The 26996-nt window shown below is 39.9% G+C and overlaps 7 protein-coding genes across 9 annotated transcripts; 2 read left to right on the plus strand and 5 right to left on the minus strand.

Moving 5' to 3' along the window:
* Positions 1-2293: 2293 nt before the first annotated feature.
* On the plus strand, positions 2294-4182 carry LOC104805254 (zinc finger protein JAGGED-like). 2 transcript variants are annotated; one of them, XM_010529754.1, is made up of 5 exons: positions 2294-2454; positions 2614-2715; positions 3128-3243; positions 3412-3499; positions 3638-4182. In XM_010529754.1, coding segments are annotated over exons 1-5 (642 nt in total). In that variant the 5' UTR covers positions 2294-2452; the 3' UTR covers positions 3972-4182. The 2 variants fall into 2 exon arrangements, 1 of the variants encoding a protein (XP_010528056.1); XR_770450.1 differs by lacking the exons at positions 3412-3499; positions 3638-4182 and having other exon boundaries at positions 2614-2711; positions 3128-3218.
* Positions 4183-6678: 2496 nt separating this feature from the next.
* On the minus strand, positions 6679-9236 carry LOC104805255 (kinase D-interacting substrate of 220 kDa-like). Its single transcript, XM_010529755.2, has 2 exons — positions 8121-9236; positions 6679-8003 (listed from the first exon to the last, which is right to left on the minus strand). Exons 1-2 carry the CDS (start codon positions 8838-8840, stop codon positions 6804-6806), a joined length of 1920 nt encoding a protein of 639 aa, XP_010528057.1. The 5' UTR covers positions 8841-9236; the 3' UTR covers positions 6679-6803.
* Positions 9237-9729: 493 nt separating this feature from the next.
* LOC104805256 (pentatricopeptide repeat-containing protein At3g04130, mitochondrial) lies at positions 9730-12164 on the minus strand. Its single transcript, XM_010529756.2, has 3 exons — positions 12051-12164; positions 10328-11900; positions 9730-10042 (listed from the first exon to the last, which is right to left on the minus strand). Exons 2-3 carry the CDS (start codon positions 11840-11842, stop codon positions 10034-10036), a joined length of 1524 nt encoding a protein of 507 aa, XP_010528058.1. The 5' UTR covers positions 11843-11900; positions 12051-12164; the 3' UTR covers positions 9730-10033.
* A 751-nt stretch (positions 12165-12915) lies between these two features.
* Positions 12916-15804, minus strand: LOC104805257 (glyceraldehyde-3-phosphate dehydrogenase GAPC1, cytosolic-like). Its single transcript, XM_010529757.2, has 12 exons — positions 15704-15804; positions 15579-15608; positions 15390-15490; positions 15016-15131; positions 14830-14929; positions 14341-14487; positions 14201-14261; positions 13998-14095; positions 13728-13870; positions 13549-13632; positions 13326-13415; positions 12916-13232 (listed from the first exon to the last, which is right to left on the minus strand). Exons 1-12 carry the CDS (start codon positions 15705-15707, stop codon positions 13190-13192), a joined length of 1017 nt encoding a protein of 338 aa, XP_010528059.1. The 5' UTR covers positions 15708-15804; the 3' UTR covers positions 12916-13189.
* Positions 15805-18297: 2493 nt separating this feature from the next.
* Positions 18298-20039, plus strand: LOC104805258 (mitotic spindle checkpoint protein MAD2). The gene is made up of 7 exons (XM_010529758.2): positions 18298-18480; positions 18601-18616; positions 18706-18836; positions 19043-19163; positions 19261-19364; positions 19523-19644; positions 19732-20039. The coding sequence occupies exons 1-7, from the start codon at positions 18408-18410 to the stop codon at positions 19786-19788; spliced, it is 624 nt and encodes a 207-aa protein (XP_010528060.1). The 5' UTR covers positions 18298-18407; the 3' UTR covers positions 19789-20039.
* A 53-nt stretch (positions 20040-20092) lies between these two features.
* LOC104805259 (trihelix transcription factor GT-1-like) lies at positions 20093-23101 on the minus strand. Of its 2 annotated transcripts, none has more exons than XM_010529761.1 (5): positions 22354-23101; positions 21486-21524; positions 20935-21066; positions 20492-20716; positions 20093-20372 (listed from the first exon to the last, which is right to left on the minus strand). In XM_010529761.1, the coding sequence occupies exons 1-5, from the start codon at positions 22937-22939 to the stop codon at positions 20170-20172; spliced, it is 1185 nt and encodes a 394-aa protein (XP_010528063.1). In that variant the 5' UTR covers positions 22940-23101; the 3' UTR covers positions 20093-20169. The 2 variants fall into 2 exon arrangements, with proteins under 2 accessions (XP_010528063.1, XP_010528062.1); XM_010529760.1 differs by having other exon boundaries at positions 20492-20719.
* A 366-nt stretch (positions 23102-23467) lies between these two features.
* On the minus strand, positions 23468-26839 carry LOC104805260 (F-box protein SKIP14-like). Its single transcript, XM_010529762.2, has 2 exons — positions 25097-26839; positions 23468-24717 (listed from the first exon to the last, which is right to left on the minus strand). Exons 1-2 carry the CDS (start codon positions 26018-26020, stop codon positions 24166-24168), a joined length of 1476 nt encoding a protein of 491 aa, XP_010528064.1. The 5' UTR covers positions 26021-26839; the 3' UTR covers positions 23468-24165.
* Positions 26840-26996: the final 157 nt, after the last annotated feature.

Here is a 26996-nt window from a genome sequence, read left to right on the forward strand (position 1 = left end):
TTGGGCCGAGCCCAACATGAAGCCCAAGTAACCGGAAATCTTTTTTTTTGGGGGTAAAGAAAAATGAAAAAAAAAAAAGGGAAAGGAAAGAGGCCAAGTAACCGGACAAGATACGTAAGAGACAGGAGATATCTAAAATTCGGCAAAACTGACTTTGTTGTCTGAATCCTTACATTTACAACTCTTGTCAACTATACCATTTTTGCATGTTTTTCTGCGCTTCTCTCCCTCCCTCCCTCCCTTCCTTCCCTCCCTCTCTCTCTCTCTCTCTCTCTCTCTCTCTCTCTCTCTCTCTCTCTCTCTCTCTCTCTACACACAACAAGTATTTGAAAACTATGTGTATGTATGTATACAAAGGAAAACTAAAATGCAATAATACGAGTGGTATTTTCTAGAAAATTTTCTGATTTCTTGCGAAAGCTACACGCTTTTCTAATATTTTAAAAAATAGTTTAAAAAGAATTTTTCATTCGATATTTTCATTTTTTTATTATAATTCTTCAGATTCTTTTTTTTTTTTAAAAAACACTAAACCAATTGATTTTTAGATTTCAGATATGATAATATATAATCATTCCATTTGGCTCGATTCGATTTATGTACCGGAATTGAAATGGCATCTCCTGTGATCTCATGTGCAAATATAGAAAAGGAATCAATGCCCCAAAACGAAGATGGTACTATCTATACATGCAAAATAAAATTTAACGTGGATAAATGAATATGTTTTTTTCTTCTCCCGATTTCATATATATAACAGTAAAACCCACAAAGTGAAATCTCATTAGGGGATTCGGAATCTTTATAAATGCCGAGAAATAATAATTACGGACAAGGTTTGAAAGCAACGGCTGCATGTTCCACGACAAGCTCCAGGGTACGTACTTGATTTTTGAAGCACCAGTTAGGCTTTTTATATTTGAGGGGGACCATTTCAAATTTAATATATATATATATATGTTCTGAATATTATTTACTCTCAAAACCATCATAATGACTCGGTTTCTCATTATAGTGACAATGCATGTGATTCAATCTCTATTATAATTAGGGATGTCAATTAAGCCCGGAGCCCGAAACCCGGCCCGAGCCCGCCCGAAAATTATAAGGATATGGGCCTAAAAAATGTAGGCTCATTAAACTTCGGGCTTTCGGGCCTCGGACCAAATGGGCTACAGGTCGGTCGGGTCGGGCCAGTCGGGTCTCGGACCGGGCTTGAGGCCCGTTAATTTTTTTTGTTTTTTCTAACCTTCTTTTCTAAACCAAAGTTTTACCTCTCTATACTTATAAATATGTGTGCCTAAATATATATATATATTTGAACCAAATGATGAACTTTTAGTTTACATTTTAGAAAGGGTAGAAGTTTTCAAATATATATATTTTTAAACCTTTGTTTGTAACATATTGATTTTTTTTCTATAGGTTTTAAATTAATTACATCATAGAATTTCTTTTTATATTATGTTTGTTATTTTTTTATCACGTTTAAAAGTTTTTAATCGCATATTGTGGTGTTGGAGAATTGAACAATTGGATAATTTTTTTAATTTTATTTTTATTTGTGAACTAAATAACTTTGTTGTTATCGGTTTTAAAAATATTTTTGTTGAATGTTTCATATTATTATTATTATTATTATTATTATTATTATTATTATTATTATTATTATCGCAAAAAAAAATATTTTTATTTAATAAAAAGCCCGAAGCCCGGTCCGAACCCGCCCGAAGCCCTGTAGGGCCGAGTTTCGGGCCATCGATCCTAGACCCGAAAAATAAATGGGCGGGTCGGTCCGGCCCGAAAAATTCTAGGCCCAAATTGAACCCGGCCCGACCTGCCCATTTTACACCCCTAATTATAATCACATGTTACATCAATTTCAATTCGACGTAATCTTTCTATACATGTATGTGTATACGCTTAATTTACTGCTTTGTTCAAATGGGTCATCGAGCTGATAACATAATTTATAGAATCGCGAGGAGATGATATTATGGGCATGATGTTGTATTAGATCATCGTACCAAAGTTATTGAATGCGAAGGCACAATTCCGTGTGATACGAATAATAATCATTCTACAGCATATCAAGGACTCCGAATGAAAAAAAGAATAACGACTTCCATAGGAATATACATATATATGGTCTATCATTCAAATATAATTTAAAACACTCATAACCGTTAAACAATACCTAAATGCCTTGTGTCCTCTCAAGTTGATCCTCCTGCACAAAATCCATGAATAGAACGCTCCTTTTTTTTTTCGGGGTTCTTAACTTATAGAGAGAGAGAGAGAGAGAGAGAGAGAGAGAGAGAGATTTGTATTAGAAATCAATTGGCAGAAGAACTGCAAGAGAACTCACGAAGCTCCTTTTTTTCTCTACTACATCTTCACTCCGACAAACCTTCGCCTTTTGCTTCTGTTCTCTTTTGGCACCACAAACGCCATGTACATGCCCCCTCTCTCTCTCTCTCTCTCTCTCTCTCTCTCTCTCTCTCTCTCTGAAAATCTTGTGAAACGATACATATCTTTCATTTTCAAATGATCTTTCTACGTTAAGCATGGATTCTAATCTCTTTCATCGATGATCTAATTAATATATTGCAGGAGACCTAAAGATAATAACCCTCTGGATCTCAACAATTTACCCGATGACTCTTCTAGAGACCCTCGCCCTGTCTTCGACGAAGGCTCCACATCATCCGGTATGTGCTATACACTTCCTTTTTTTTTTCTTTTTGAAAAATAAATAATATTAAGAAACGCTCATATCAAAAATAAATTCCGTAGAAATCACAAAGAAATAAGTAAAAGGGCGGTTTTCACTTTTACAATCGAGATCTTCCACTTTTTGCATTGAATGGTAAATAAAACCCTAGAAATGCATATCTTTTAGGTGTTTGTTTGGTTTAGGGCATGGATTAGGGCCCGTGTGATTCTCTTTTTCGTCATTGTTTGGTGAAATGAAAAACCTTTTTCCTTTGAGAAAAAAAAAACATTCGATTTAGCCGCATAGCTTGTGAGGGTACCCATATGCTGATGAAAAATGATACATAATCTATTATTAGTATTGTGGATTTTATTTCCTAATAAATTTCTTTAATATAAATTATGGTTATAGGAGTGACAAGGGAGATGCAGATCAAGGACGGGGGAAAGAGTACGAGTGCAGATTTTGTTCCCTCAAGTTCTGCAAATCCCAAGCTCTCGGTGGTCACATGAACCGCCACCGACAAGGCAAGCCCTATTACATATTTACACACCATATTAATATATTTTTTTGTCATGATCACAATTATATATTGGTCGATCGTCATATATTTGTGTATGTATATTCTATGATTTTGATTTTTCCTTTTTCTCTTTTTGATTTGGTTTTCATTTTTGGATCGATGGATCAATTAGAGAGGGAAACGGAGTCACTAAACAAAGCTCGTGAACTTGTTCTTCGCAACGACAGCTTTCCAGCTCCACAAGGAACCCCGGCGTTTTGGTAGATTTCTCTCCCACCGATTTTGATATTTAAAAAAAAAACGTTATACTATCTTTTAAATTTTGTAACGTTGTTTCTTTATAAACATTTTCATTTCAAACCAATATGTCACGGCATTAAATATGTACATGTATATAGCTATCATCCAACAGGCGTGCATATAGGTGACACGTCACCGTATAGACCGATGTACCCTCCAAGGCTATTCTCCACCGTTCTTCCACAGCCGCCGCCGCTGCTGCCGCCGTATGTTTATCCTCCGCCGCCCCAGTTTCCTCACTACCATACCAACGAGTACTATTTAGGCCACAACGGTGAAGGGGTGGAATTACCATCGTGCCCTTCTCACCAAACCCTAAACCACTCGGCTGCAAGTGGTGCGCCGCAGGGGCCGATCCACGCCATCATAGGTGCACCTATAGCCCGTGGCCGAGGCGTCCATCCTCTTCTTCGGCCGCGTCAAGGGTTGTAGGGAATGAAGAAAATGTGGGTATTGTTGGATCAAAAACCTAATAATAATTTTAAATGGCATTGTTGGGAGCTTACGGTAATATTGAAGGAGACATGACAAAGCGAGAAAATGACAAAGAGAGAGAAAGAAGAGTGTCATGCAATTGGAGTCAAGTATTTGGGATATGAATCGGAGCAGCTTTTATCTGTATTTAATTTTTCTTTATCTGCTACTTTTGTCTTGGAGCTGTTTTTGGAGACCACAAAGGGCCTTGTGTCTTTTTGTGAGTCTTGTTCGATTTTTATTTTTATTTTTTCAATTTGTAATGAGAAGGAAAAAAAAAAAAAGACTAACTAGAGAAAGGGAATCAATCATAAGGGACAAGTAGTTAGATTTCGACTGAAATTGTTGATCCCTAACTTTTTTATATATGTATATATATTTGGATATGATCGGTCCATTCTGCATGGCTTTGACTTTCAACTTCTTTTTTGCATGCAATATGTGTACCTATGTAATACAAGTATTATCGTTCTAGAGATTACATTTACATCAATACTTAGTCATCGATTATTTGATGTTTCGTTTTGTTCTTGTATTACCCATAATACCTTAGGAAACCAGCTTCTTGTTACATATTGAATTGAAATTGAATTGTAATTTGTATATCTATGCCAAAATATCTTGCTATGATACACTTAAAGTTATCGTAACCATCTACACTATACTTTTCATTTGGATTTTTTTTTTCATCATAAGCATTATTTTTGTTCATTTATAATTTTCTGGATAAATATGTCCGTATCTAGCAATAAGAGTAGTACTGCAACCAAGAAACACATATGGGTATGTGGACCACATGATGATGACCAATGATGCCTCAGCAGAAAATATGAAATCACATTCAAAACGTTAAGAGCTTCGATGTGTTTTAATTTGTGAAAAGTGAATAATGAATTAATGAATCTGGTCACAAAGTAGAAACTGTAAATGATTTTGCATCTGTATATATATACACACACACACACACTATGATCAACAAAGAGATTCGAATCACTTAAAAGTGGGAAGATATGTTAAGCAGAGGCTCATATCTAGGTTTACATGATATATACAAGGAAAAGGAGCTGCGTGGAAAGAAGAAAACTATAGTTTATATAAAAATATGTGAAAGAAAGCCAAAACCCTAATTCGTATACATATATATATATATGTGTGTGTGTGTGTGTATCTCCAGAGAGAGAGAGATATAGAGAGAGAGAGCATGCAAAACAATTGTCAGTATGTACATAGAAATATGTAAAATAGGAGAAGCTGGACTGAGACATGAACACCTGTTGAAGACTCATGATGCAGTTAAGTTTTTTCAGTCTCTCGATGAACCCTACTCTCTAGCATACATATCATAGCTTAGCTCCTCAATTTCACTCCTACCCTAATCCTATATACATATATACACACACTTAATCAAATACTTACACACATATATATGCATATACAGTAGCTTTATACGTGATATACACACCCTAGCACATATTTATATATTACACACAACCATATTATATATACAGAAGAAGGCTAATGGGAGATGCATACATAACATTCGTACAACCATGGAAACGCGCACATCAGTACATGCGTGTATTTGTCTACGTGTATATACATCTACACATTTAATAGTGACATTACAGAGCAGCTTGTCTATTTTGGACCTCGGAAGTACTCTCACCCAAACTCACTTTTTTTTTTTTCATTTAAGAAAACGATATATAAAACGCGATATATATATATATATATATATGTGTGTTATATATATAATTAAAAAAGAAATATATATGGTAGGTATAGGTTAAGAAGGCAGACGGCTTTCAGAATCGAAGAAAGAGGAAAGCGAAGCTTTTTCCTTTTATGTATACATTCTCTAAACTCTCAATTATACACAATTTAGTAGAGTAGGCTGCATCCCTAATTCCTAAACAATGACAAAAACCCATCACTATACATACATTTGCGTGTGCGTTTGGATTCATGAAGTTATTTCATGTCTAAGGTTTGATCATAATTTGGCATCAAGTTATGTTATCAACTAAATACAACCGAATAATATGTAAAAGGAAAATCATATTATCACTATTATTGTCAATCGATGATTGTTTTATTCTATGACAACCGAATAATACGTAGTTCTATATCCCAAAACCCTAATTTCGGAGTGATGCCATATATTGCATGTTATACTATGTGATTCTATTTTTTCTGAAAGAACCCAAACGCAATAGAAAGATATCACATATATTTTTTTATCTTGATTTTTTTGTTATGAAATTATTTTTTCATTTTGCTCGTTCTATATCACACACTGGGAAAATCTCATTGAAGAATTGGGCCGAATTGGGCTGAAACAAATCTTAATGGGCCCTTATTTATTGGACTTAATTGGAACTGAAGGTGTATCATTTATGGTAATGATGATTGGTGACCGAAACCCAAAGGGCCGCTGGCTCAATTCAACAACTCGATTCTACAATAAGATTAAATTATATGATCACCCGCCATTATTATCATTAGTAATAAACGTGCATTGATAATAATTCCATGGATGAACTCCTCAGCATACGATCCAATCAATGTCCTAATTCGAGTATGTGATTAATTTAACGCTTGAAAAAAAAAACTTTTCTTATTTATATTCATCATATTACAGATTTGGGATCTTTTTTTTTTTTTGTTAAACCAGATTTGGGATCTTTGCCTATCGATTCTCCAACAAATGAACCCTGCGTTTTTTTTTTGTTCGGACCACATCGTAACACCGGAAATGCAGCTTACTTGTGATCCAAGAAACTGGATCAATCAAGAAACAAAAGAAATCGCTCGCCTGAAACTCCGAAGACGAGAGCTAGGAGAAGCACTCTTCTCAGAATGTTCCATGGCTAACCCTTGAGCTCCGAAGCATAAATACCTGTTCACGAACTTCTTGTCTCTTGGAGAAGAACCACCTTGTTTCTTCATCGAAACCGGTGTTTTGTCGGTTCTTTCTGACATCTCCGGCGTCGTATAACCTGACGATACTCCCGAGAAATCGGCGATCGGAGGCGAGAATATGAATCGAGGCGTCTTATGAACCACGACGCCTTTCATCAACCCTTCTGTGAATTTCATCCTTACCGATAAACTCGGGAGATCGCCATTGTTGCTTCTCATCGAAATCGTTCTTCCTTCGCTTCCTTTATAGGATGGCGATCTTGAATACATCTCTCTTAGAGTCACGCGCCCATCTCTCCAGTCATTTTCGCCGGAAAAGTCGCAATCTTTACCGGTTTCTTCTCTTTTCGCGGCCGGACGTAACAGAAGCTTCAGGCGAGACCCTGCCCATTTCTGTTTCGTGGGCACTGAATTCGCATTGGTGGTATCGTAACTATCTCTTTCGTCGGGGCTGGCGAATAGAAAGATTTCGGAATCGGAAATCTTGAACAAAGTTCCCGGACTTCCGCAGAATCCATACTCTTCTCTGGGCATGTAACCCCTTTCCGGTCCGTTGGATCGGCCGCCGGCTGAAACGAGCCGTTTGATCAAGATCTCGGTAGACGGAGACTTAGGCCGTTGCTTCTGAAGCAGATCAACCGGCGTCATACCATCCGAATCAATAACATTCAGATCAATGCCGGGAATTTTCATCAAAAGCTCGACGATTTCCACTCTAACGGCGTTAATACCCTCCATCACGGCCAAATGAAGAGCTGTTTTTCCGTTATTGTTCCTGAAGTTGACGATCTGTCGGACGTTCGTGAAGATTCCGGAAGCAAGATGGGTCAAGAGCTCCATCTGACGGTCGAGTCTCTTGAATCCAGAAACGGCGAAACCGGACACGGCCGAGTGGAGGAAGGTGTAGCCATTGCTGTTGGAAACGGACATCAACGAAGGAGATGCCCGCAACAGCGCTTTCACGACAGGTAAATGGCCCTTGTAAGCCGCTACATGTAAAGCCGTGTTCCCGTTTCTGTCTTTTGCATTTGTGATTTTCTCATACTTTGATATTAGATACTCCACAACCTGCCCAATCATATAGAATTCAAAAGGACACTTCGAATTAAAGTCGGTCCATATAGAAATATTATGTCTTGTTACATTGCACGAGTTATTTATTGACATGGCTATTTAATAACTTACTTCAACTTGGCCGCTGCTCGAGGCAGAGTGCAAGAGGGAGGCGCCTTGGGCGTCTCTGAGGCCCAAAACGATGTCGTATCTCCACGAATGCAATAGCTCCTCCATCAACGCCACGTGTCCTCCTCTCGCAGCTCCATGAATGCCCCTCTTCGCCATCTCCTCTTTCACAGCCAACTGTTTCTCCGTCAGCTTCTCTTCTTCTTCCTTTTCACCTTCGCAGGAGATTCCCGCTGGCAACAAAGCGAAGTCCATAATCAGCTGGAAAACGTCACGGTTTCTCCCACGCGCCGCCGCATAGAGGATATCGGTGACGCCATACTCTCCTTCTCCGAATACGAGTAGTGGGTCTCTCCCCACAAGCTTCTTCACGAACCCCAAATCTCCGGCGGAAGCCGCCGTGTACAGGAGCCGCCCGCCGTAACCAGCTCTGACGAGGGAGTTGCCTCCGCCATCGCCGGATGATTCGCACTCTTCTAGAAGCTTCCGTGCCACGTGGCATCTGTTTTGCGCCACGTCATCGCCGTCGCCGTCGTCCCACACGGATTCGAGGCGGCGGATGCGGCGGAGGGAGGTGAGCTTGATGAGGAGGTTGGCGTCTTGGTGGAGGAGCTCCAAAACGACGTCGAATAAGCCGTTCGCGGCGGCGATGTCGATCGGCGCCGCGTCCCACCACTGGTCTCCGGTGCTCTCCCACCGGAGTGGAAATAACGGCGGGGCCATTGGGGTATAACCGGTTCGGTTTAGGCGGTAATCGGGATTTTTTCTGGTTTTGGTGAAATAAAGACTGTTTTGAGGAAGACCCAGAATCCAGAATTTACAGGGGATGGATACAGAGGGAAATTCCCAAGAATCAGGTAGAAATTCGATAAAATGGGTATTGGAGAAAAGAAGGGTGAAATCAAGAACTCTAATTTCAAGATTGAATGTTCAGAGATTGATAAGAGAGAGAGAGAGAGAAGGATTAGAAGGAAACGAGAGGAGAGAACGAACAGAAAGTGACGCAGCACAAGGCAACAAAAAGGAAAATACCCAGAGGATTGTGTTGTAGCGAAAAAAAACTTTTTTTTCACCAAAAGAAAAAAAAAACAAGAGGAGAAAAGTTTTTTTTTTTTTTTTTTTTACGTGCATAGAAAATGTTAAGATTCCATTCCCGTGGGCGACTGGCGTGGGATAGAAGTGGTGAGTGGACCAAAGCAAACTGTGGAAAGGCTTGATTTTTGTTTCTATTTTTTCTTTGGTATGTCACGGATGGTAAGTAATGGAGGTTTGAAGAGAATACTGTTGAGAATAATAATCATAAAAGTCTCTCTTTATATATATATATATAAGTACTGATTGATTAAGAGGATTCACATGAATTGGATCCCTAAATACAATGGTAGTAAGTTGGGAGATCATATAAATGGACCGACGGCCTCTTGTCGGTGCGATATATTTGGCATCCAAAGGCGCATGTGCCCCGAATCAATCATATGTTTCTGCTTCTCTTTTGTTTTTGTTGTTGTTAAATGTCTGTTTTTTGTTGGCTTCACCCAAAAAAGGTTACAACTTTGGACACAAGAATCAAGATTAAATAAAAATACAAATTAAGATTGTATAAAAAGAGATATGATTTATTTGAATAATTTATTGGGGAAAAAAAACTTTGGATCTGGAGCCGGTAAGAGTTTCAGAGACATATTCACGTGAAACTCAGATTCCAAAACGAGTCAGAGAGACGACACAAGCACTTGTCAACTGAATCTCTCATACTGCAAACAGTATCCTACAACATGATGGTTCAGTTCCACTTCTGTTTCTGTATATTTACATCTGTGTCATAATCGTTTTGATTGGTTGCAGAGTAGCAAAACCTAGCTGTGATTTGATCATATGCTCCGTTCAAAACTCCAATGTGGGTTCATCCTCTTCCTCTAGAGACCCTGCAAATTTTTGCCGAAATCCAATGTGATTTGATCATATATATGTACATATATATATGTAATGATCTGATTCACCAGAAAACCAGCCCTTGATTCTCCACAAACATTAGAGTTATGCAAGAATCAAGATAGATAGATAGATAGATAGATAGAAGAAATAGTGGGTTGCTTCTGCTTCCACTTCTCTTTCTGGACAGAACTCCTTAGGACGTACTGAAAACAACATATGAGGAGGGACACAACTCGGGAAAGTTGTAACGGAACACAAAGCATAAAGCTTCATACCTTCTTCATGATGTTATCAATCCTCTCGGCGGCCTCATCCATATTCTTCTGCTTGACCTCTTCCAATAGCAAACGACAAGTCCGATACCTAGGTGTCAGATCTTGGCTGATCATCTCTTCGAAAAGGTTGTAAGCCCATTCGCATCTGTTTCCTCTGCATAAGCTCTGTATCAGGAGAGTATAGGTCGATTCATCGAGACTGATATTATGTTTGTTCACCATTTTATCCAATAATCTTCTCACCCCATCCATGTCTCCTTTCTTAAAGCACAATTTCAGCAAAGGGTGATATGTATGAGCATCTGGGTCACACAGCTTCAAACTCTCCATTTCATCGAGGATTTCAAAGGCCTTCTCTTCCTGATTGTGATGGCAAAACATAGCAATCATTGAGTTGTAGGTTGAAGCACTTGCAGGGACACCAAGTTGAGGCATCTCATCTCTGAAGACATGAATAGCTTCTTCTAATTTACCAGCTCGAGAGAGTGTATGGATCAAGCAGTTGTAGAAAAAGGTGTCGGGTTTACAACCTGCTTTTTTCATTCTATGAGCTACCCGTAAAGCCGACTCATACTCCTTATGCATAGTGAGTGAACTCATAATAGTGGTGTAAGTGACGGCATTCGGAGGACACCCATTAGCTTCCATTTCATCAAGAACCTCATAGACCTTGACATAGTTAGATTCTTGGCAATAACAACGGATAATCGTAGAATAGCTAATAACACAGGGACAACAGCCATGTCCTTTCATCTCTTGAATTGCCCAGTGAGCCTCATCGACTCTATTTGCCCTACACCAACCGTGAATGAAAATGTTAAAAGTATGTGCATTTGGTCGAATGTGTGACTTAAGCTCTAAGAAAACTGATCTGGCCAGTCCCACCTTGTTTTCCTTGCAAAGGGTACCGAGCAATATGTTCATAGATTCAGTGTTCTTCTCCAAACCAAACTTACTCAACTCATCAAACATTCCAACAGCATCTTCCCATTTCCCTGCACCAGACAATCTCCTCATTACCTTAGCAATCGTGTTGTGAGTGACGAGATTGTCTTTGCGCATTCTGTAAACCAACTCGATCATTCGATCCCATTTCTTTGCCTTTCCGAGAATATCCACCACCGTATCATACGCATCCGATGAATGTTTATACCCTCTGCATGATTCAGCCCACTTCAGAACACCAACAGCGGATTTCCAGTCATCTTTAAACCTAAGAAGCAGCTTCTGGACCAAACTCTCAGAGAGCTTTATGGTATCACAAGCTTTGTCGTGGGCTAGACGATGAAAAACCTCATCTTCGTTACCTCTATCGCCAACTATAGATAGAATAGCATCAAAATCAGATCTTTCAGACCGCCCAGCTTCTATCAAACTTGAAGATTCAAGTGTTTCAGGTAAAGCTTTGGAAGCATTAGAGAAATTTCCGATGGATGAAGGGGAAATAGCAAAAGAAACCGATGAATTACGGCGTAACCAAGTGCTTCCATGGAGATTTCGCAGACGAAAAAACATCAGAAGAGCAGGAAACTAAAAACCCAACACAGGTGGCTTCAACTGCGGCAACAGAAAGCTGCAAACAAACAAACAAGAAAGATCGTTGTTTCAGTATCGGAGAACATCAGAGAGATTAACAAAAGAAGAAAAAAAAACGAAGACCCAGAAAAATTCAAATCGAATAGGAAGCCGGAAAAAAATCGAAACAGATATGAGCGACACAAACCGAATCGCTCGTCTCGAAGTTGGTCGGCTTTGTCACGGCGAGGAAGATGGTGACGACGGTGACCGTCGACCCTAAAAACTTTTGAGGGTTTTTGTTAGGGCCGGGAAGTTAAACACTCATGGCCCAATAACGAGCCTATAAAGTAAGCAAGTGGGCCCATCTTTTTTGCCTACCATTTATACAGCGAGTTAAAGCCTACGCGCATAGATGGCGCGTGATCTTCACCGACCCAACCTCGGTTATCCCACAACAACGACTAGGGTAAAATCCGATTCATGGTATAAATCGCATCTTTGATGTGGGCATGGTATCTTATGCACGGAAGAGAATATGAGAGCTTTCTTAGTTTCTTCGTTTCCCTTGTAGTTGAAAAATATCGAGCAAGAGTGTTTTAGGTATGATTTAGTCGGCCCGGAAGTTTCGGGCTCGGGTTCGGGCCAGCCCGATTTTTTTCGGGCCTATGTACTTAAGCCCGAAGCCTGATCCTATGCACTCCGGGCTCGGGTCAGACCAGACCGGGCCGGCCCGCGGATTTTCTTTGTAAATGTTATTTTTTTTTTCTTTTTTTTATTAAATTTTCGGACTTTCGGACCGGTCCGATTCGAACCCGAAACCCAATTTGAGCCCGGCCCGAAAGCCCGATTTTTTTCGGGCCAAGAAACTTCGGCCCGAAACCCGCTATTTATCGGGCTGGACCGGGCCGAGCTTCGGAACTCGGACCCAAATTGACACCCCTATGTTAAAGTCTTCTTTGTTATTTTTTTTTTATCCATTCGGCATTTTTTAAACCAATAATATAACCAGTTAAATTTTGCAACGGACTAATTAAAGAACAGCAGGCGAGAGAGAAATAAGGGGGGAGAGAAACCAGAAATGGAACTAAAAGACCATAAATCACTATTTCTCAGTCATAACATGAAACAACACCAAGCGAGAGGTGGTTTTTGGGTTGAAACCCATCTGAGAAAACCAAAAAAGGGTAGAGTAAAGGAACAAACAAAACGCCGACAAACGAACTCCCCATAGCCGATGCAGGAAACCACCGGCGACCAAACCTAACGAAGGGACATGAGTTGTTTTTTTATTGAGAAGCACAAAATCCAGACAACAGGTGATCACGATGATGACGGGTTTAGGGTTTAGGCCTTGGACATGTGAACGATCAAGTCGACGACACGGGTACTGCACATCAACAAAGACGGAGGGAACCCATATTAGTTAATATAGTAATAAGATCAAAATCCACTATAACCACGAGTGAAGGCGAAAACGTACCTGTAGCCCATCTCGTTGTCGTACCAGGAGACGACCTTGACGAAGTTCTGGCTCAACGCAATTCCTGCCTTCGCGTCAAATATGCTCGACCTGCCCATCATTACAAAAACCCATCTCACCTTTGTCAGAACAAGATATAGTGTTGACTCTGAATCTTAATTTCATTTCAACAAATTAAGAAGCAAAGCTTTAAACTACATATCAAAGGGGGGATATATTGTACCTGCTGTCACCAACAAAGTCGGTCGAAACAACATCATCCTCAGTGTATCCCAAGATGCCCTTCAGCTTGCCTTCAGACTCCTCCCTGTTGTACAGTTTGATTATGAGAATTACAAAATCATGATGTTTAAACGCCAACAAAGAAAATCGCAAAGGGTTACAATAGGAGCAAGCTCTTACTTGATAGCCTTCTTGATGTCATCGTATGTGGCAGCTTTCTCAAGTCTAACAGTGAGGTCGACAACCGAGACGTCCACTGTAGGAACACGGAAGGACATTCCGGTCAACTTCCCGTTGAGAGCTGGGAGAACTTTGCCGACAGCCTTCACAAACATGAAAAAATCATCAGTCAAGAAGAAAACCCAACCCATTAAATAAAACACAGTAACTTGTTTTTACAATCTCATAAACAAAAGACATTCATGAGCAGTCACCCAGCTGCCCGATTACCTTGGCAGCTCCAGTGCTGCTAGGAATAATGTTGAAGGATGCAGCCCTTCCACCTCTCCAGTCCTTCATGGATGGACCATCAACAGTCTTCTGAGTAGCTGAACCACCACAAATCATAAGTTAAGGCAAGTAATAAGCCACACATTCAGTTCAAACCAACTCAGGTAGACAAAAAAGCTATCGAAGAAGCCAAGAAAATTTACCAGTGATAGAGTGGACAGTGGTCATAAGCCCCTCAACAATTCCAAACCTGTCATGAATAACCTGCACATACACCACATGGAAGCATATTAAACCTCAAGATTCGAACACAAACTAAAGATTATTATGGCCAGAGTAAAACCTTGGCAAGGGGAGCAAGGCAGTTGGTGGTGCAGCTAGCATTGGAAACAATGTCAAGCTCAGGCTTGTACTCGTGCTCATTGACACCAACGACGAACATGGGTGCATCCTTGCTTGGGGCAGAGATGACAACCTTCTTGGCACCACCCTATATAAAGAAAAAACCATTCAACTAACATTAGCTTTCGTGACCTTCGAACAATGTAACCCATTGCATTTATATACATTCTTCGCCTCTTCAGCACATGAACAACCTAGTAGTGCAAGCATAAACAGATAATCCCTTGAGCATTATTACGCTGATACATTTACCTAGGCAGATTAACGCTTTAGAGATTGTTCATTGCCACACACCAACTGATGAACTAAATGCTTAACAATGATCTAGACATCATGCAGATCCAATCCGCCACTATAGTGCAGTACACAAGAATCAACACATCAACCTCGATCATGAGGCTAAATAAAATTCGCTACAAACAAAACAAACCTTCAAGTGGGCAGCAGCCTTGTCCTTGTCAGTAAAGACACCAGTGGACTCGACAACATAGTCAGCACCAGCCTGAGCCCATGGGATATCCTCAGGGTTCCTGTACACAGACAAGGATCATGTATCAGATTAACCAGTACCAATCACAATGAAACATATTTACAAATGACAGATCAGAAGATATACCTGATACCGAAAACAGTGACTGGCTTCTCGCCAAAGAGAAGAGTCTTCTCATCCTTAACTTTGAGTTCGTTGTGCTTCCACTGACCGTGCACACTGTCGTACTTGAACATGTAGGTCTGCAACAATCATACACACAGCATGAGATAAAATCGTCGTAATTCAACCCCAAATCAAAATGGCCAACTAGAATTAAGCATGTAAAATTCATTTAAACCAATTCCAAACCAAACCAACAAACAGATCACATCACCCACACACTGGAAACAAGTACTAAAAAGATATTTAAATATTCAGACAAGAAAACATAGATTTCGCATCATCGAAATGATAAAACCACTCCAGATCAAAGAAACATCAGAAGATAGGATACGAACCATGTAATCCGTGGTGATGAAAGGATCGTTGACAGCGACGAGCTCAACATCGTCCCTCTGCAAGATAACTCTAGCGACCAAACGACCGATTCTTCCGAATCCTAATATTAACAACGAAACGAAGTCAGATTCGGTAGATCTAAACAACCAACATCACAAAAACCGAAAAAAACATGATCGGTTACTCACCATTGATTCCGATCTTGACCTTACCGCCAGCTACACAAAACAAAAACAAGATAAAAACACGATCAGAACAAGCAAGCAGCGAAGAAATCAGAGATCAAAACCATAGTGGAGTAGAAGAAACTCACCCATCGTAAGATCAGAGAGATGCGAGAGAAATGAACTGATGAAATTCGAAGAGAGGGGCGTTTCAGGGAAATGATTTGTGAAGGTTTTGTGAGGCTTTAGGGTTATTTAAAAGAGAGGGAGGAGAGGTTAACGATCCAGTGGTCGAGAATTTTGCTTGGGAAAAAAGTCAGATCTGATTCACTATTTTGGCCGAAATGACATTATTACCCATCATTTCTATGTTTATTTCCCATTTTGAGCCTTCCTCTTAAGCGCTAATGGCATGATTTACAATAGAAAAAAAATAATTTTTTTTCTAAAAAAAGGTTGCAGGGTTAGGTGGCGACTGCATCTCACGCGCCAGACGTGGAATATTCGAGATCGAAATCCCATGGGCTGGGCCGGCGCACACAAACTCAAAACGCAGCGGATTTGGAGAGGATTCGTTACAACCAATGAGTATCCGCCACGTCGCAGTATGTCCATCTTCTAGATTGTTCCATGTTTCTAGAATCGTAACGCCACACCAGGACTTGGGTCAAGAACAACGTAACATTTTGGAAAGTTTCAAAAAAATTGGTTGAAAAAAATATAATTAAATTTGGACAAATGAATTTATTTTATAAAATCAGAATTTAAATTTCTTTGTAACAATGGACTGCGACACGTATATGCATATTCTCAGTGTGATATCTTTTTTTGGTTGGCTTATGGCATGACTCTTGGCCTTTGCCAAAAGTCTTCTGCATCTCGTCCTCATAATTTATCTTTTAAAAAAATTATATGAAAATAAAATTCGTAATTGAGTTTATATTTTAAATGTGATCATATCATAATTTCACCAATACGTATCTCATCATCCGTGAGTGATGTTTGACTCGAGCCGCAATTGAACAGCCACCAAATTTCGTGATTTTATCTAACATATACCACCATCCTAAATAAACTAGATTTTTTCAAAATGGATGAATTATATATATATTTTTTCAAAATTCAAATATAGTATAAAAAACCAACCCAACAAAAAATATTATGAAATTAAAATATTGATCTTTATTTTGGGATTGAAATGGAATAAGTATATGCTGAAATAGTACAACGGTAGAAGAATAAAAAATTATCAATAATAAAAGCATGAAAGTGGCACTTGATAATGATTGATGCGTTATGTGATAAAAAAATGTTCATATATATATTTATATAAAATAAAAGTATCTGACAAATGAAAAATGTAATTTTTTTTTTGTTCATAAGAGGCGCGCGCAAATCACGTACGGAAAATGGACATAACAAAAAGGGTTTGACTGGTTGTACCGCAGCGGTTGCGGTTGCGGATGACAATGTTTTCAGAACGTTTGATAGCGATTATAAATTATTAATTCTGACTGGTTAAAAAATTGTTGTTGATAACGATTACGGGTGGGTGCAGTTAGAAGTGAATGGTTTATTACGGTTACGGTTGCGTTTTGATATAAATTATCAAAAAAATATTATTTTAAAATTATTTTGTATAATAGTTTTAATTAAATTTTTCGTATCATTTGATAAAAAATATTTACTAAATTTATAATAATTAAATAATAAATTAAAATATAAATATTATTAATTTAATTTATTTTTAAGTAAAAAAATAATTTTATTATAAAAATTATTAAAAATAATCATTATTAAATCTAAAAATTATACTATTGTATTTTTTATTAAAATATAATACTAAAAAATAATATAAAATCATAACACTAAACAAAATCATCACCGATATGTATATTAATGTTTTATATAATTTCTAATAAAAATATTATAGTTTTTTTGTCAAAACGCTAGAAACCGCTACCAAGACGCAAGTTGGAAGCTGAGATTAGAAAACACAAGTTTGGTTGCGGTTGCGGTTGGTTGCAGTTCAACCAGTCAGCTTTTCAATCGTCTACAACCGCCGAAAATCGCAACCGCTCTGTTTGCAGGTGGCGACGGTGTCGGTCCAAGATGTTGAGAAGAAATAGATGGTCTTTTAAAGCCCATTAATAGAAGGCCCAACATTTGGGAACATGATTAACAAAATCCCATTTTTTTTATTTCAAAAAATACAGATTATATATGTATATATCATTTTTTATTCGATTTAACACTATTTATTTATATTAAGTTTTTTGAGTTTTTATTAATAAAAAGTTCTCTAAAAAAATCCAATTTGTTTTAAAACTGAATTCATTTTTGGGCTATAATTTTATATTTTTCGATTTGTACTTATTGCATTCTATTAAGATGATGCCGAGCCGAGAAAGAGCAACATAATAAACAGGCATCACAAATTTTAAGATTCTCGAAATAACCATTTTTATTTAGGAAAGTGGTGGCAATATTCAGCATTATATGTAATAATACATGTATCTATATATCTGCGTTTGTGCGTAGTTGGAAAAATAACTTTTTTTTGGAAAGCCCACAAAATTAACGTTCATAATAAAAAAATATTTAATTGCGAGAAAATTATATTTAAAAAAAAAAAGAAATTTCAATCGACGGAATTGACCGTTGGAAGGCCACTACTGTGGAGTGTTCCGTTGGCCTCCGAAACTAGCCGTTGCGTCTTTTCCTCTTTTTAATTTATAGTTTCCCTGGAATTTCACTTGCGAAATCCCAGACCAGACCACGCTCTTAAACCCTAGCTCTTCCGTATCGCTCCGAAGAAAATCCTCATTTGCAGATCTACGAATTGTTGCTTCCATGGCGTCGAAAACAGCAGCCAAAGATATAATCACTCTGCGTGGATCCGCGGCCATCGTCAGCGAGTTCTTCTGTGCGTTTTTCTTCCCCAGTTTCTTCGATTTTGCTTCTTCGATTCACTTTGCGCTTTTCAATTATCACTTACAGTTTTTTGATTTTGACGTTTTCTTCCCCAATTTGATGCGTCTTTCAGGTTATGCAGCGAACAGGTGAGAATCGACCGGTCATGGGATTTCGATCAACTTCTCAGTTTAGGGTTTTGTGGCGAGATTGACGGGTTTGTTATTGTTTGATTTAGTGTTCTGTACAACCGTGGAGTTTATCCAGAAGAGAGCTTTGTCAAAGTGAAGAAGTATGGGCTACCGATGTTGCTTAACCAAGACGAAGCTGTTAAGTCCTTCCTCTCCAACCTAACTTCTCAGCTTTCCGGTAAGTCTTCTTCCCGACAGATGGTCACAATTTTGTATTTTTGGGTGTTTAGATAGAAGTTGGTTTCTCTCAGAAGCCATAATCTTTGAGTGAACTATTCCTTGTGTGTGCTTTATCTGGTGAACACTTTTAGGATTAGCAAACAAGTGAGATTGTGTCTTGGGCATTGTCTTGATTTTTGGAAAAAAAAATATGTTTCTATAAAGAGTGGCTTGAGGCTGGAAAGCTGCAGAGAGTGGTACTTGTGATAATGAGCAAGGCGACTTCTGAGGTCTTAGAGAGATGGAACTTCCGCATTGAAACCGATAACGAGGTTGTTGAAAAAGGGTGAGTTTCTGTTTCGGATTTGTGGATATCTGGCTACATAAATGGTTCCAAGAATGCTTGTCAAATGTGTTTAGTTGACTGTATCACCTTTATACAGTGTTTCGAGGGAGAAAAGTGACAAGGAGATCATGAGGGAGATCCAAGCAATCATGAGACAAATCGCTTCCAGCATAACTTACCTGCCATGTCTCGATGAAACATGTGAGAACCTTTGAATACCCTTCATTATATGTCAATCTATATGCAAAGATCCGGAAAGTTTTCAGCTTCATATGAAAACTTTGTTGGTGGCGAATTCAGAAATGTGGTCTCTATGGTTATCTTACTTCTAATTGCGTATTCTTCATTGCTTCGATTAGGTGTGTTCGATGTGTTGGCATATACAGATACGGATGTGGCTGTCCCGTTCACCTGGATCGAGAGCGACCCGAAATTGATTGCCAATCCACAGATGGTTAAATTGCATTCTTTCGACACCAAGGTGAGCAGAGAAAGGAATTTGTATGTTGCTTTGCGATCAGGTTGAGAATTTGAATGTATGATACTATCGGTGTTTATTCTTTTGCAGATTCACAAGGTTGACACGCTAGTTTCGTACAAGAACGACGAGTGGGATGAGGAATAGAACAAAGTTTGGCACTTTCTTCCTCTGCTTCAAGGGCATGTGAATCCTTTATTCACATTTGTCTGTTCTCTCTCGTTCCGACCAAATCTTGTTATAGCAAGAACCTATGTGTTTGTTTGTTTGTTTGTTAAAAAAAATGTCCTCAACTCCCTTGTGTCAAACGGCAACAATATCTACATTTCAAATGTTGTCCAGCCATTATTGTAGTTCTGTATAATCAAATATGATATCTTCAGACCCATTTTGAATTATTATTTTTATTAATTATTATCCCCGGGCCAAAAAAAAAAATAAAATGTAAAGAGAGAAAAAAGGAGATTTTTATATGTACAGAGACCATGTTTGCAAGGGTAAGAAGTGTTCTGAACAGGAAATTCCCCCTCATCTCATTCCTCGATACAAGGCACCAGGTTGAAGATCATCCATATTGTCTATGTTCCGAAACCCATCAAACTCTCTCAGACAACTCCATCCGCGCCGTGCCAGAAAATCGCGGTAATCTTCTTCCGTGTAGAAGATCTTCTCTTCTGTATGGACTGGCAACTGGTCGGAATCATCGTAATGGCACACCTTTATGGCCAGCCCTGAAAATGGGTATTCAAGACGTGCAGAAAAATACCCAAAAGTATATCAATATTCATACATCTCGGAGAGACATATAATATATAGCTGAAAGACTTGGACTTTTTGCAATCAAATTTACCTTCATCGACATGGAGTGTGTAGTTGCCAAGGGGCATGTCTCGGTCAAGACTCCGTACGACTTGTTCATCATCTTCTAGCCAAAAAGCTCGCCTGGTTCTCAACCTAAAAGCAGATCTGATGGCTTCCTTGATTGCTTCTGCAGTACCATCAATTCCAATTCTTCTCGTGTACTCTCCAAATTTCACAGTTATGACTCTCCCACCAAAGGATTGACCATCAGCCGCTGCTGCAAAACAGGAGACAGTGGAGCTCTAACTCTATAGAGAAACCTAACATCATCTCAAGTTAAGATACATAGGCCAACGGATCAATCTGAAAATTTTGAGCTTCCTTACACCATTCTTCGAACATAAAGTTCAAAGCTTGATGAGGAAAATATTGCCTTCTTGGCAAACTAACTGGAGGGTTAATAAGTTAAGCTTTGGATGGATGGATACTTGCCATTTCCAGGTGTCTCCCTCCAATTCCAAGTAGGAACTGCAGTAGCTGCAACTGCATCAGCTGTAGCAATGGCGAGAGGGTGCCCATCATGGTCAAGGCGCCTTTCAAGGTTAAGTGCTGGCCTGGCACTGGCTGAACACAGATAAAAACTTGTATCAATACAAAAATGAAGAAAAAAAAAATCTAAGAGACCATAGAAGAAACTTAGAAGTGAGAGGAGCAAGCCAGATAAGTAGCTTGTGTCAAAAATTTCCTCAATAGTCTCGTAAATTGAGGGACTTTATGAGTTCAAGTCGATGGAAACTGCTATACAAGTATTTAAACCACTGCTCATCAGGACAGTCTTCATTCCATAGGAAACTTCATTGCTGGGATGTTCACTTCATTCATTGTCTATGGATACAGGCCTTAACCATTTCCCTCGTGAACCATTCAATAAGGATTTCACACAATTTACATAAAACCTTTAATAAGCAATGGATGAGCAAATCTTTCCTCTATGGAAATAGTGAGATATAAAAACCCAAATAAGTGTTGAGACCAGTCGGTACCTTCAACGGATCCAAAAGAAATGCTGGTATCGTCAAAACCTACGTGAAGACAAAAATATCGGAAAGTTCGACACTTTATCAATAAATGCAGAATCTTATTATATATCAGAGGCAGAGTGCTAAAAGGTCAACACTTGGATGAAAGAAGATTGACTGGAGTAGACAAACCAGATGCCGACAAAACAACAGATAACGGCTTAAGAAAGATTGAAACTTGCAATGCACGAATAACAGGCATCGAAAGCAGGCTAGCCAAACTCAAAATTTTACTAAAAAAGAGAAACCTGGGATACTACAGGCCGGCATCATCAGAAAACAGTATGCTCAATGACTTAACCCTCATGCGAGGCATTTTGGCATATAGACTAAAAATGGAATGGAACCTAACCACATAATAAGACAAAGTTCAAGCTTAAAGCTTTTACATTTAATTTCTTCCATACGCCCATGGATTCCACAACTACTTGTAGTTTCTTCTTTTGTAAAAACTCAAAAGAGTGTATCTTCTTCAAGGTAGCATTAAACCATATATCAGAAAAAGCCGCCATTGAAGGCAGTAAACCTAGTTTACCAAGTCAGAATACAGAATCATCAACTACAGCTTACAGCCAAAAAAAACTCCAGATTTCAAATGAACATCTACACTTCTGAAGGACCATTTTTTCTACATCCTTGGAGCTTTCTCTGAGCTAAAGATTTATGAAATACAATTGGCTACACATCTGCTAATTTACTAACAAACCCTAGTGCCAATATTAAGCCCTAGCAAGAATTTGTATTTGTTCTTGTAATTTGCGGGGTTGCCAGCTACTGAATACCTTTACCCCCAGAAAAATGAAAATGGAAACCCTAATATGAGCGGTTTTACCTTTGTCAGTGAATTGCATAAAGGAATCAACTTTGGAAGAGGGTGTAGGGCTCTTATACTGTGCCGCCTTCTTGCTCCTCTCCCTGAGAATCTCATCGATCTCCTTGTAGTACGATATCTTCGTGGATCCACTTCCCCTGTCCTGATGCTTCGCCTTCTTGAACTCCTTCAACAGGTTCCTCCACTTATCCGTACACATCGTTGGCGAACGATCGAACCCTTTCTCTCTCATCTTCGACGAAATCTGCTCCCACAGGTGCTTGTTCGACTTGGACGTGTTGAAGAGACTGTCCATCTCCCTCCGGAACGCGATCAAGCTCCGAGTCTCGTCCTGAACCCACGTCTCAGCGCGCTTTTTCGGGGCCTTGACCTCATGGTCCTCGCCGCTGCTGTCTCCGAGGATCATCTGCTGTTGCTGCTGCTGAGCTTGGTGGAGCTGGTGATGGTGGTGGTGGTGATGGTGGTGATGCGGCGGCAGATCTCCGTTGGCAGTGACTTCGACAATCATGTCGCGTGCGGCGACGGCAGAGGAATCGTCGTTGTCCTTGTAGAAGTCGATCGGTCGAGGCTTGTCGGAGACGAACATGCTGGGTTCTTGCCCTGAGAGAGTCACTGTTCCCAACAGTCGCAGGTTATGAGAGGGCGGGCCATTGAAGGGTTGAAGACCCCTGAGAAACAGAGAAACGGCGAAGAGGATTGGGGAAGGGGGAAGGGCGTGAAGTCAACGCGAAGTCATAGCGCGTGAGATACGAACCTCCGAATGCGACATCGCAAAGAAGAGAAGACCGATTTCTGAAATTTTCTGCCGCGGTTAATGGGCCAATGATACTGGGCCTATCCAATAAATGGGCCTGGGATTTCTTTCTGCATTATTGAAATCCAGCTGAACCGGTGCCATATCGCCGGTTTATTTCTAGTTCTAATCAGGCTGTTTTCTGGGCCACGACATTCAGTAAACCGAAAATCCAGGCTCTGGTTAAGCCATGCAGATTATGCAAACCGGGAATTCCGATTCTGTACAAACAAATCGCCTATTAACCAAATTCCAGATCGAGGGCGAGAATCAAACAGCACCAAAAAAGAAAAACGCATCAAGAATCAGGCAAAAAGGACAAGCAAAGCCAAAGATACCAACTTTATTCCAGAATCTGTAAGATTATTGTTGTCCGATCCGATACCTCATAACATAGAAAAAAAAATATACATCTTACAGTGCAACGAAATCATCAAAGAAGATCCTTCAATTACCTCTCTTTGAAGGGCGAAGCAATTATTTACCAGTCTCGGAGGGAGATGCAGGCAAAACAAAAAAGAAGCATAGAGAGACTTTTCACCATGAAAACTCTCAGATACCACCAGTCAGTTACTCTTCCTCCTATGGACAAACAGAACCGAACCCTGATGCAGCACTTGTCCTAAACCCTGTGACCAATGTCACAAGCGATCCGACAAGGGTTTGTGTCCTGTTACTGAAGCAGCTCCACCCACTTACAGTACAAACTTACGTCATGGTTTCAAGATCAGAAGCCATTAACCACGAGACTCTTTACTTGCACAGTTCTATATAATAAAAAGCCAGCTTTCCACCTCCTCCTTCCTCCGCAAATATTCCACAGCCTCTCTCTCTGGCTTCATTGTATAAAGATTACCAAATTAGCCACTGACAAATTCCAACACCCCAACACTGGCTGCACCGCACAACAGACCCATAAACAAACACATGAAAACCCATCACTCAAAACATCCTCCCAACTTCTTCTGACGAAAACACCAAGCAGCAAATCAAACCACTAGCTCCTTGCAATTTCCAGCCTAGCCATGAAGATCTGAGCCACTCGATTCACAGTGAGAAGAAGGCTCAGATGGAGTTACATCCCCCATGTGCCCATCCGGGCACTTGAAAACTTGGTTCAGACAGTCAGAACACAGATACTCCAGACAAAAAGTTTCTTCGTACTCACTGTCATTAATGCACCGGCCACACTGCACGCACCTCTGTATGCAAAGGGTACATGCACGGCATGATTGGGAGTCATGCCCATTCCCTTTACAACCTTCTGCCGGGCAATCATACACAAGCCTGAAATTTTGACATTTCGGGCACATCTCAATGTCTATTGCACGATCCTCGTCACATGTCACATGTAGTTCCCCTCTGTGGTAAAAACGTGGATTCTGAAAATTCTGTTTAGCGCGGTAGTCTACGCCCAACAAATGAACAAACTCCTCAAAGTGCTCCTTGGTCACCCCATAAAGTCCACCTATCCTTATGTGTTTCACTCCAAGCCTTCCTGCAGTCTTCAAATCCCTCAACATATTCAACAACCCCTCAATAGTGATCCTTGTGCACCCAGGCACACTGAGCTGTAGAACAACAAAAGGAAAAATAAGTCAGAAGCATGTAAATGTTGAGAAAAATATCGTCTTCAATCTTCTCGAATTTAGTTTAATAGCTCTTTGGGTCAGAAAATAACAGGTTCAAGTTAAAATGACAATTCAATCTCATCCTTCCATATCCAACGTTTACAACAAAAACCAACATGAAAAATAAGACACAAATGGTATGAAATTTTTGAACGCCTGTATCCTTAAGCTAGACTGGACATAATCAAAGAGTGAACTGATATGATAGCTAAACAGGCAACCACATTCATCCCTACGAACATGGTTACCAAATCCAGGGATCAGATCATTGCATAAAACTTAACGAGCATCAACTTCAAGTGCAGGATGGAAATCTCACCTTGACTAACTTAGGATTGGATTCAAGCACCCGTTTAAGACCCTCATCTGTAATCTTTGAGCACTCTATGAGGCTCAAACAATGCAGGGTACCCTGAGCTCTGTCAGTTAATTGCAGTAGAATGTCATCTGTGATCTTCTCATTCGATGGCTGAGAAATGTGGATATGCTTCCACAGTAGAGGGTCATCTTGGACAGTAGACTGAAGGGATTTGCAAGCCATGGAAACCGAAAGAAGATCCCTTATTCCCAGATGACAAAGGGAATAACTAAAGGCCGGATGAACAGCTCCATCTTCTCCACTAGAGCAACCCTCCTTGTCCTTGCAGGGACCATTTATACCGACAACTTGACCGGCCGCTTTCTCAAGACTCAATACTTCATCTGCACTGCTAGCAGATACAAAGGCACCATGGCAAGCTTCATCGCCAAACCCAACATTGGAAGCCCCACCGATAGATTCCGATTCATTATCAAACACGCTGATCCCACTCTGAGATAACTCCTGAAACTTCAACGCGTTTTTCCATACGAAATTGAGCCCAGCAAATAGCTGGTAATTTCCATCATCTACCCCAGTCTCAGCCCTCCTATACTGTGTATAATCCACCTCCAAGTCCTCGAGCCAGCCAGTAATTGCCGTAAAAGTAGTGCTGATATCCATTCCGAATGGATCAGATGGCAGAAGATCAAGTATGTCAACAGAAGCTGAATCCTGCGAGCCACACCTATCTCCCCAACCCCTTCCATAATCAAAGCAATCTCCTTTGTCATGATTTGAGCACCAAGGTCTGGAAAACATATCACCATTCCTCTCCGCTGTGCTCTCAACCAGAAACCCATTAGCGATCCTCATCGGCGAAACCAGATTTTCCTCAGACGTATGGGCAGAGAATAAGGGTCTATGTGAAAAATTCAAGGCCATTCCTATATATACACTCAAAACCTCGAGTCCTCTGTACAGAATCAATACCCCCAACCCAAAAAACCCTTCGTGAAGAACAAACCCCAAATTCTATTCCTTTTTGTGGTTATTTTCAATGGATTATCTAAAGACGAAAGAAAACAGGAAAAGAAAAAAAAAAGAATGAAGGAAGGAAGGAAGAAGATCGTGTGAAGACCTATCCTGAGAAGGAAACTCCTTATTTCAGATGGCAAAACAAAAAAAACCAAGCACCGAAAATTTCAGAGTTTCCCCGGCTGAGAGAGCTAGGAACCCTAGATACTGACTACAATTACAAAACCAAACCGCTAAAAGAGATATATCAGCAAACCAGGAGGGGAGGGGAAAAAGAATCAATCAATCATTTTTTTTGGCGTCTACTTTTATTCTTCCTCGACCAGAACAAGGGTTTTCCCGGGAAATCGAGACCTAATCCTAAACCTAACAGGAAGGTTGGGAAAATCCTAGAAGTGGGACAGAATTAGACGAAGAGATCAAGATCCTAAAGATGAATCCTAATTCCACAACCCACCCAAGAAGAACGCGATCGACGTATCTCCAGGCATCGAAATCGAACCCTCGCCGAGAGAACGACCAAGAGAATGAAATCTAGATTCCTCGACAACCCACTTCGAAGGAAACAACAATCAAGTCTCCGAATTTTCCTTTCCTCCTTTTGCTCCCGGAGAAGGGATTCGAATCCAGAGAGAGATAGAGAGAAAGAAAGGGGGTGGGTGTGTTCGTCGACCGAGTCCGAGAGAAAAAGAGAGAAAGAGCGAGAAAATAGATGCGAAAACCGGAGGAGATTATGAATATTATCTCTTTTTATTTGAGATTGAGATTTTTATTAATAAAACAGACAAGCGTAGGGGTGACGGTGAAATCGTCAAAGACTTAGCGCTGACTGACACGTGTCAATCACATAATTCTCCAGTCATTTCCCGGCAATTTGATGTGC

Source organism: Tarenaya hassleriana, unplaced genomic scaffold (assembly GCF_000463585.1).
Source record: "Tarenaya hassleriana unplaced genomic scaffold, ASM46358v1 Cleome11, whole genome shotgun sequence".
NCBI classification, from domain to species: domain Eukaryota; kingdom Viridiplantae; phylum Streptophyta; class Magnoliopsida; order Brassicales; family Cleomaceae; genus Tarenaya; species Tarenaya hassleriana.

Bases quoted from the DNA above. Each gene is read 5' to 3' on its own strand.
- LOC104805254 (XM_010529754.1), top strand. The intron at 2,716-3,127 runs GTGCTATACACT...TTATGGTTATAG, and splicing joins GGCTCCACATCATCCGGTAT to GAGTGACAAGGGAGATGCAG. The intron at 3,500-3,637 runs GTAGATTTCTCT...ACATGTATATAG, and splicing joins CAAGGAACCCCGGCGTTTTG to CTATCATCCAACAGGCGTGC.
- LOC104805255 (XM_010529755.2), bottom strand. From the start codon at position 8,840: ATGGCCCCGCCGTTATTTCCACTCCGGTGGGAGAGCACCGGAGACCAG. The intron at 8,004-8,120 runs GTAAGTTATTAA...ATGATTGGGCAG, and splicing joins CGAGCAGCGGCCAAGTTGAA to GTTGTGGAGTATCTAATATC.
- LOC104805256 (XM_010529756.2), bottom strand. From the start codon at position 11,842: ATGTTTTTTCGTCTGCGAAATCTCCATGGAAGCACTTGGTTACGCCGT.
- LOC104805257 (XM_010529757.2), bottom strand. The intron at 13,871-13,997 runs GTAATCGGGCAG...ATGTTTGTGAAG, and splicing joins GCAGCACTGGAGCTGCCAAG to GCTGTCGGCAAAGTTCTCCC. The intron at 13,416-13,548 runs GTACAATATATC...AATGATGGGCAG, and splicing joins GACTTTGTTGGTGACAGCAG to GTCGAGCATATTTGACGCGA.
- LOC104805258 (XM_010529758.2), top strand. From the start codon at position 18,408: ATGGCGTCGAAAACAGCAGCCAAAGATATAATCACTCTGCGTGGATCC. The intron at 18,837-19,042 runs GTAAGTCTTCTT...GTTTCTATAAAG, and splicing joins CCTAACTTCTCAGCTTTCCG to AGTGGCTTGAGGCTGGAAAG. The intron at 19,164-19,260 runs GTGAGTTTCTGT...ACCTTTATACAG, and splicing joins AACGAGGTTGTTGAAAAAGG to TGTTTCGAGGGAGAAAAGTG.
- LOC104805259 (XM_010529760.1), bottom strand. From the start codon at position 22,939: ATGTTCGTCTCCGACAAGCCTCGACCGATCGACTTCTACAAGGACAAC. The intron at 21,067-21,485 runs GTACCGACTGGT...ATCTGTGTTCAG, and splicing joins TTCTTTTGGATCCGTTGAAG to CCAGTGCCAGGCCAGCACTT. The intron at 20,373-20,491 runs GTAAATTTGATT...ACCCATTTTCAG, and splicing joins CACACTCCATGTCGATGAAG to GGCTGGCCATAAAGGTGTGC.
- LOC104805260 (XM_010529762.2), bottom strand. From the start codon at position 26,020: ATGGCCTTGAATTTTTCACATAGACCCTTATTCTCTGCCCATACGTCT. The intron at 24,718-25,096 runs GTGAGATTTCCA...GTTGTTCTACAG, and splicing joins CCAATCCTAAGTTAGTCAAG to CTCAGTGTGCCTGGGTGCAC.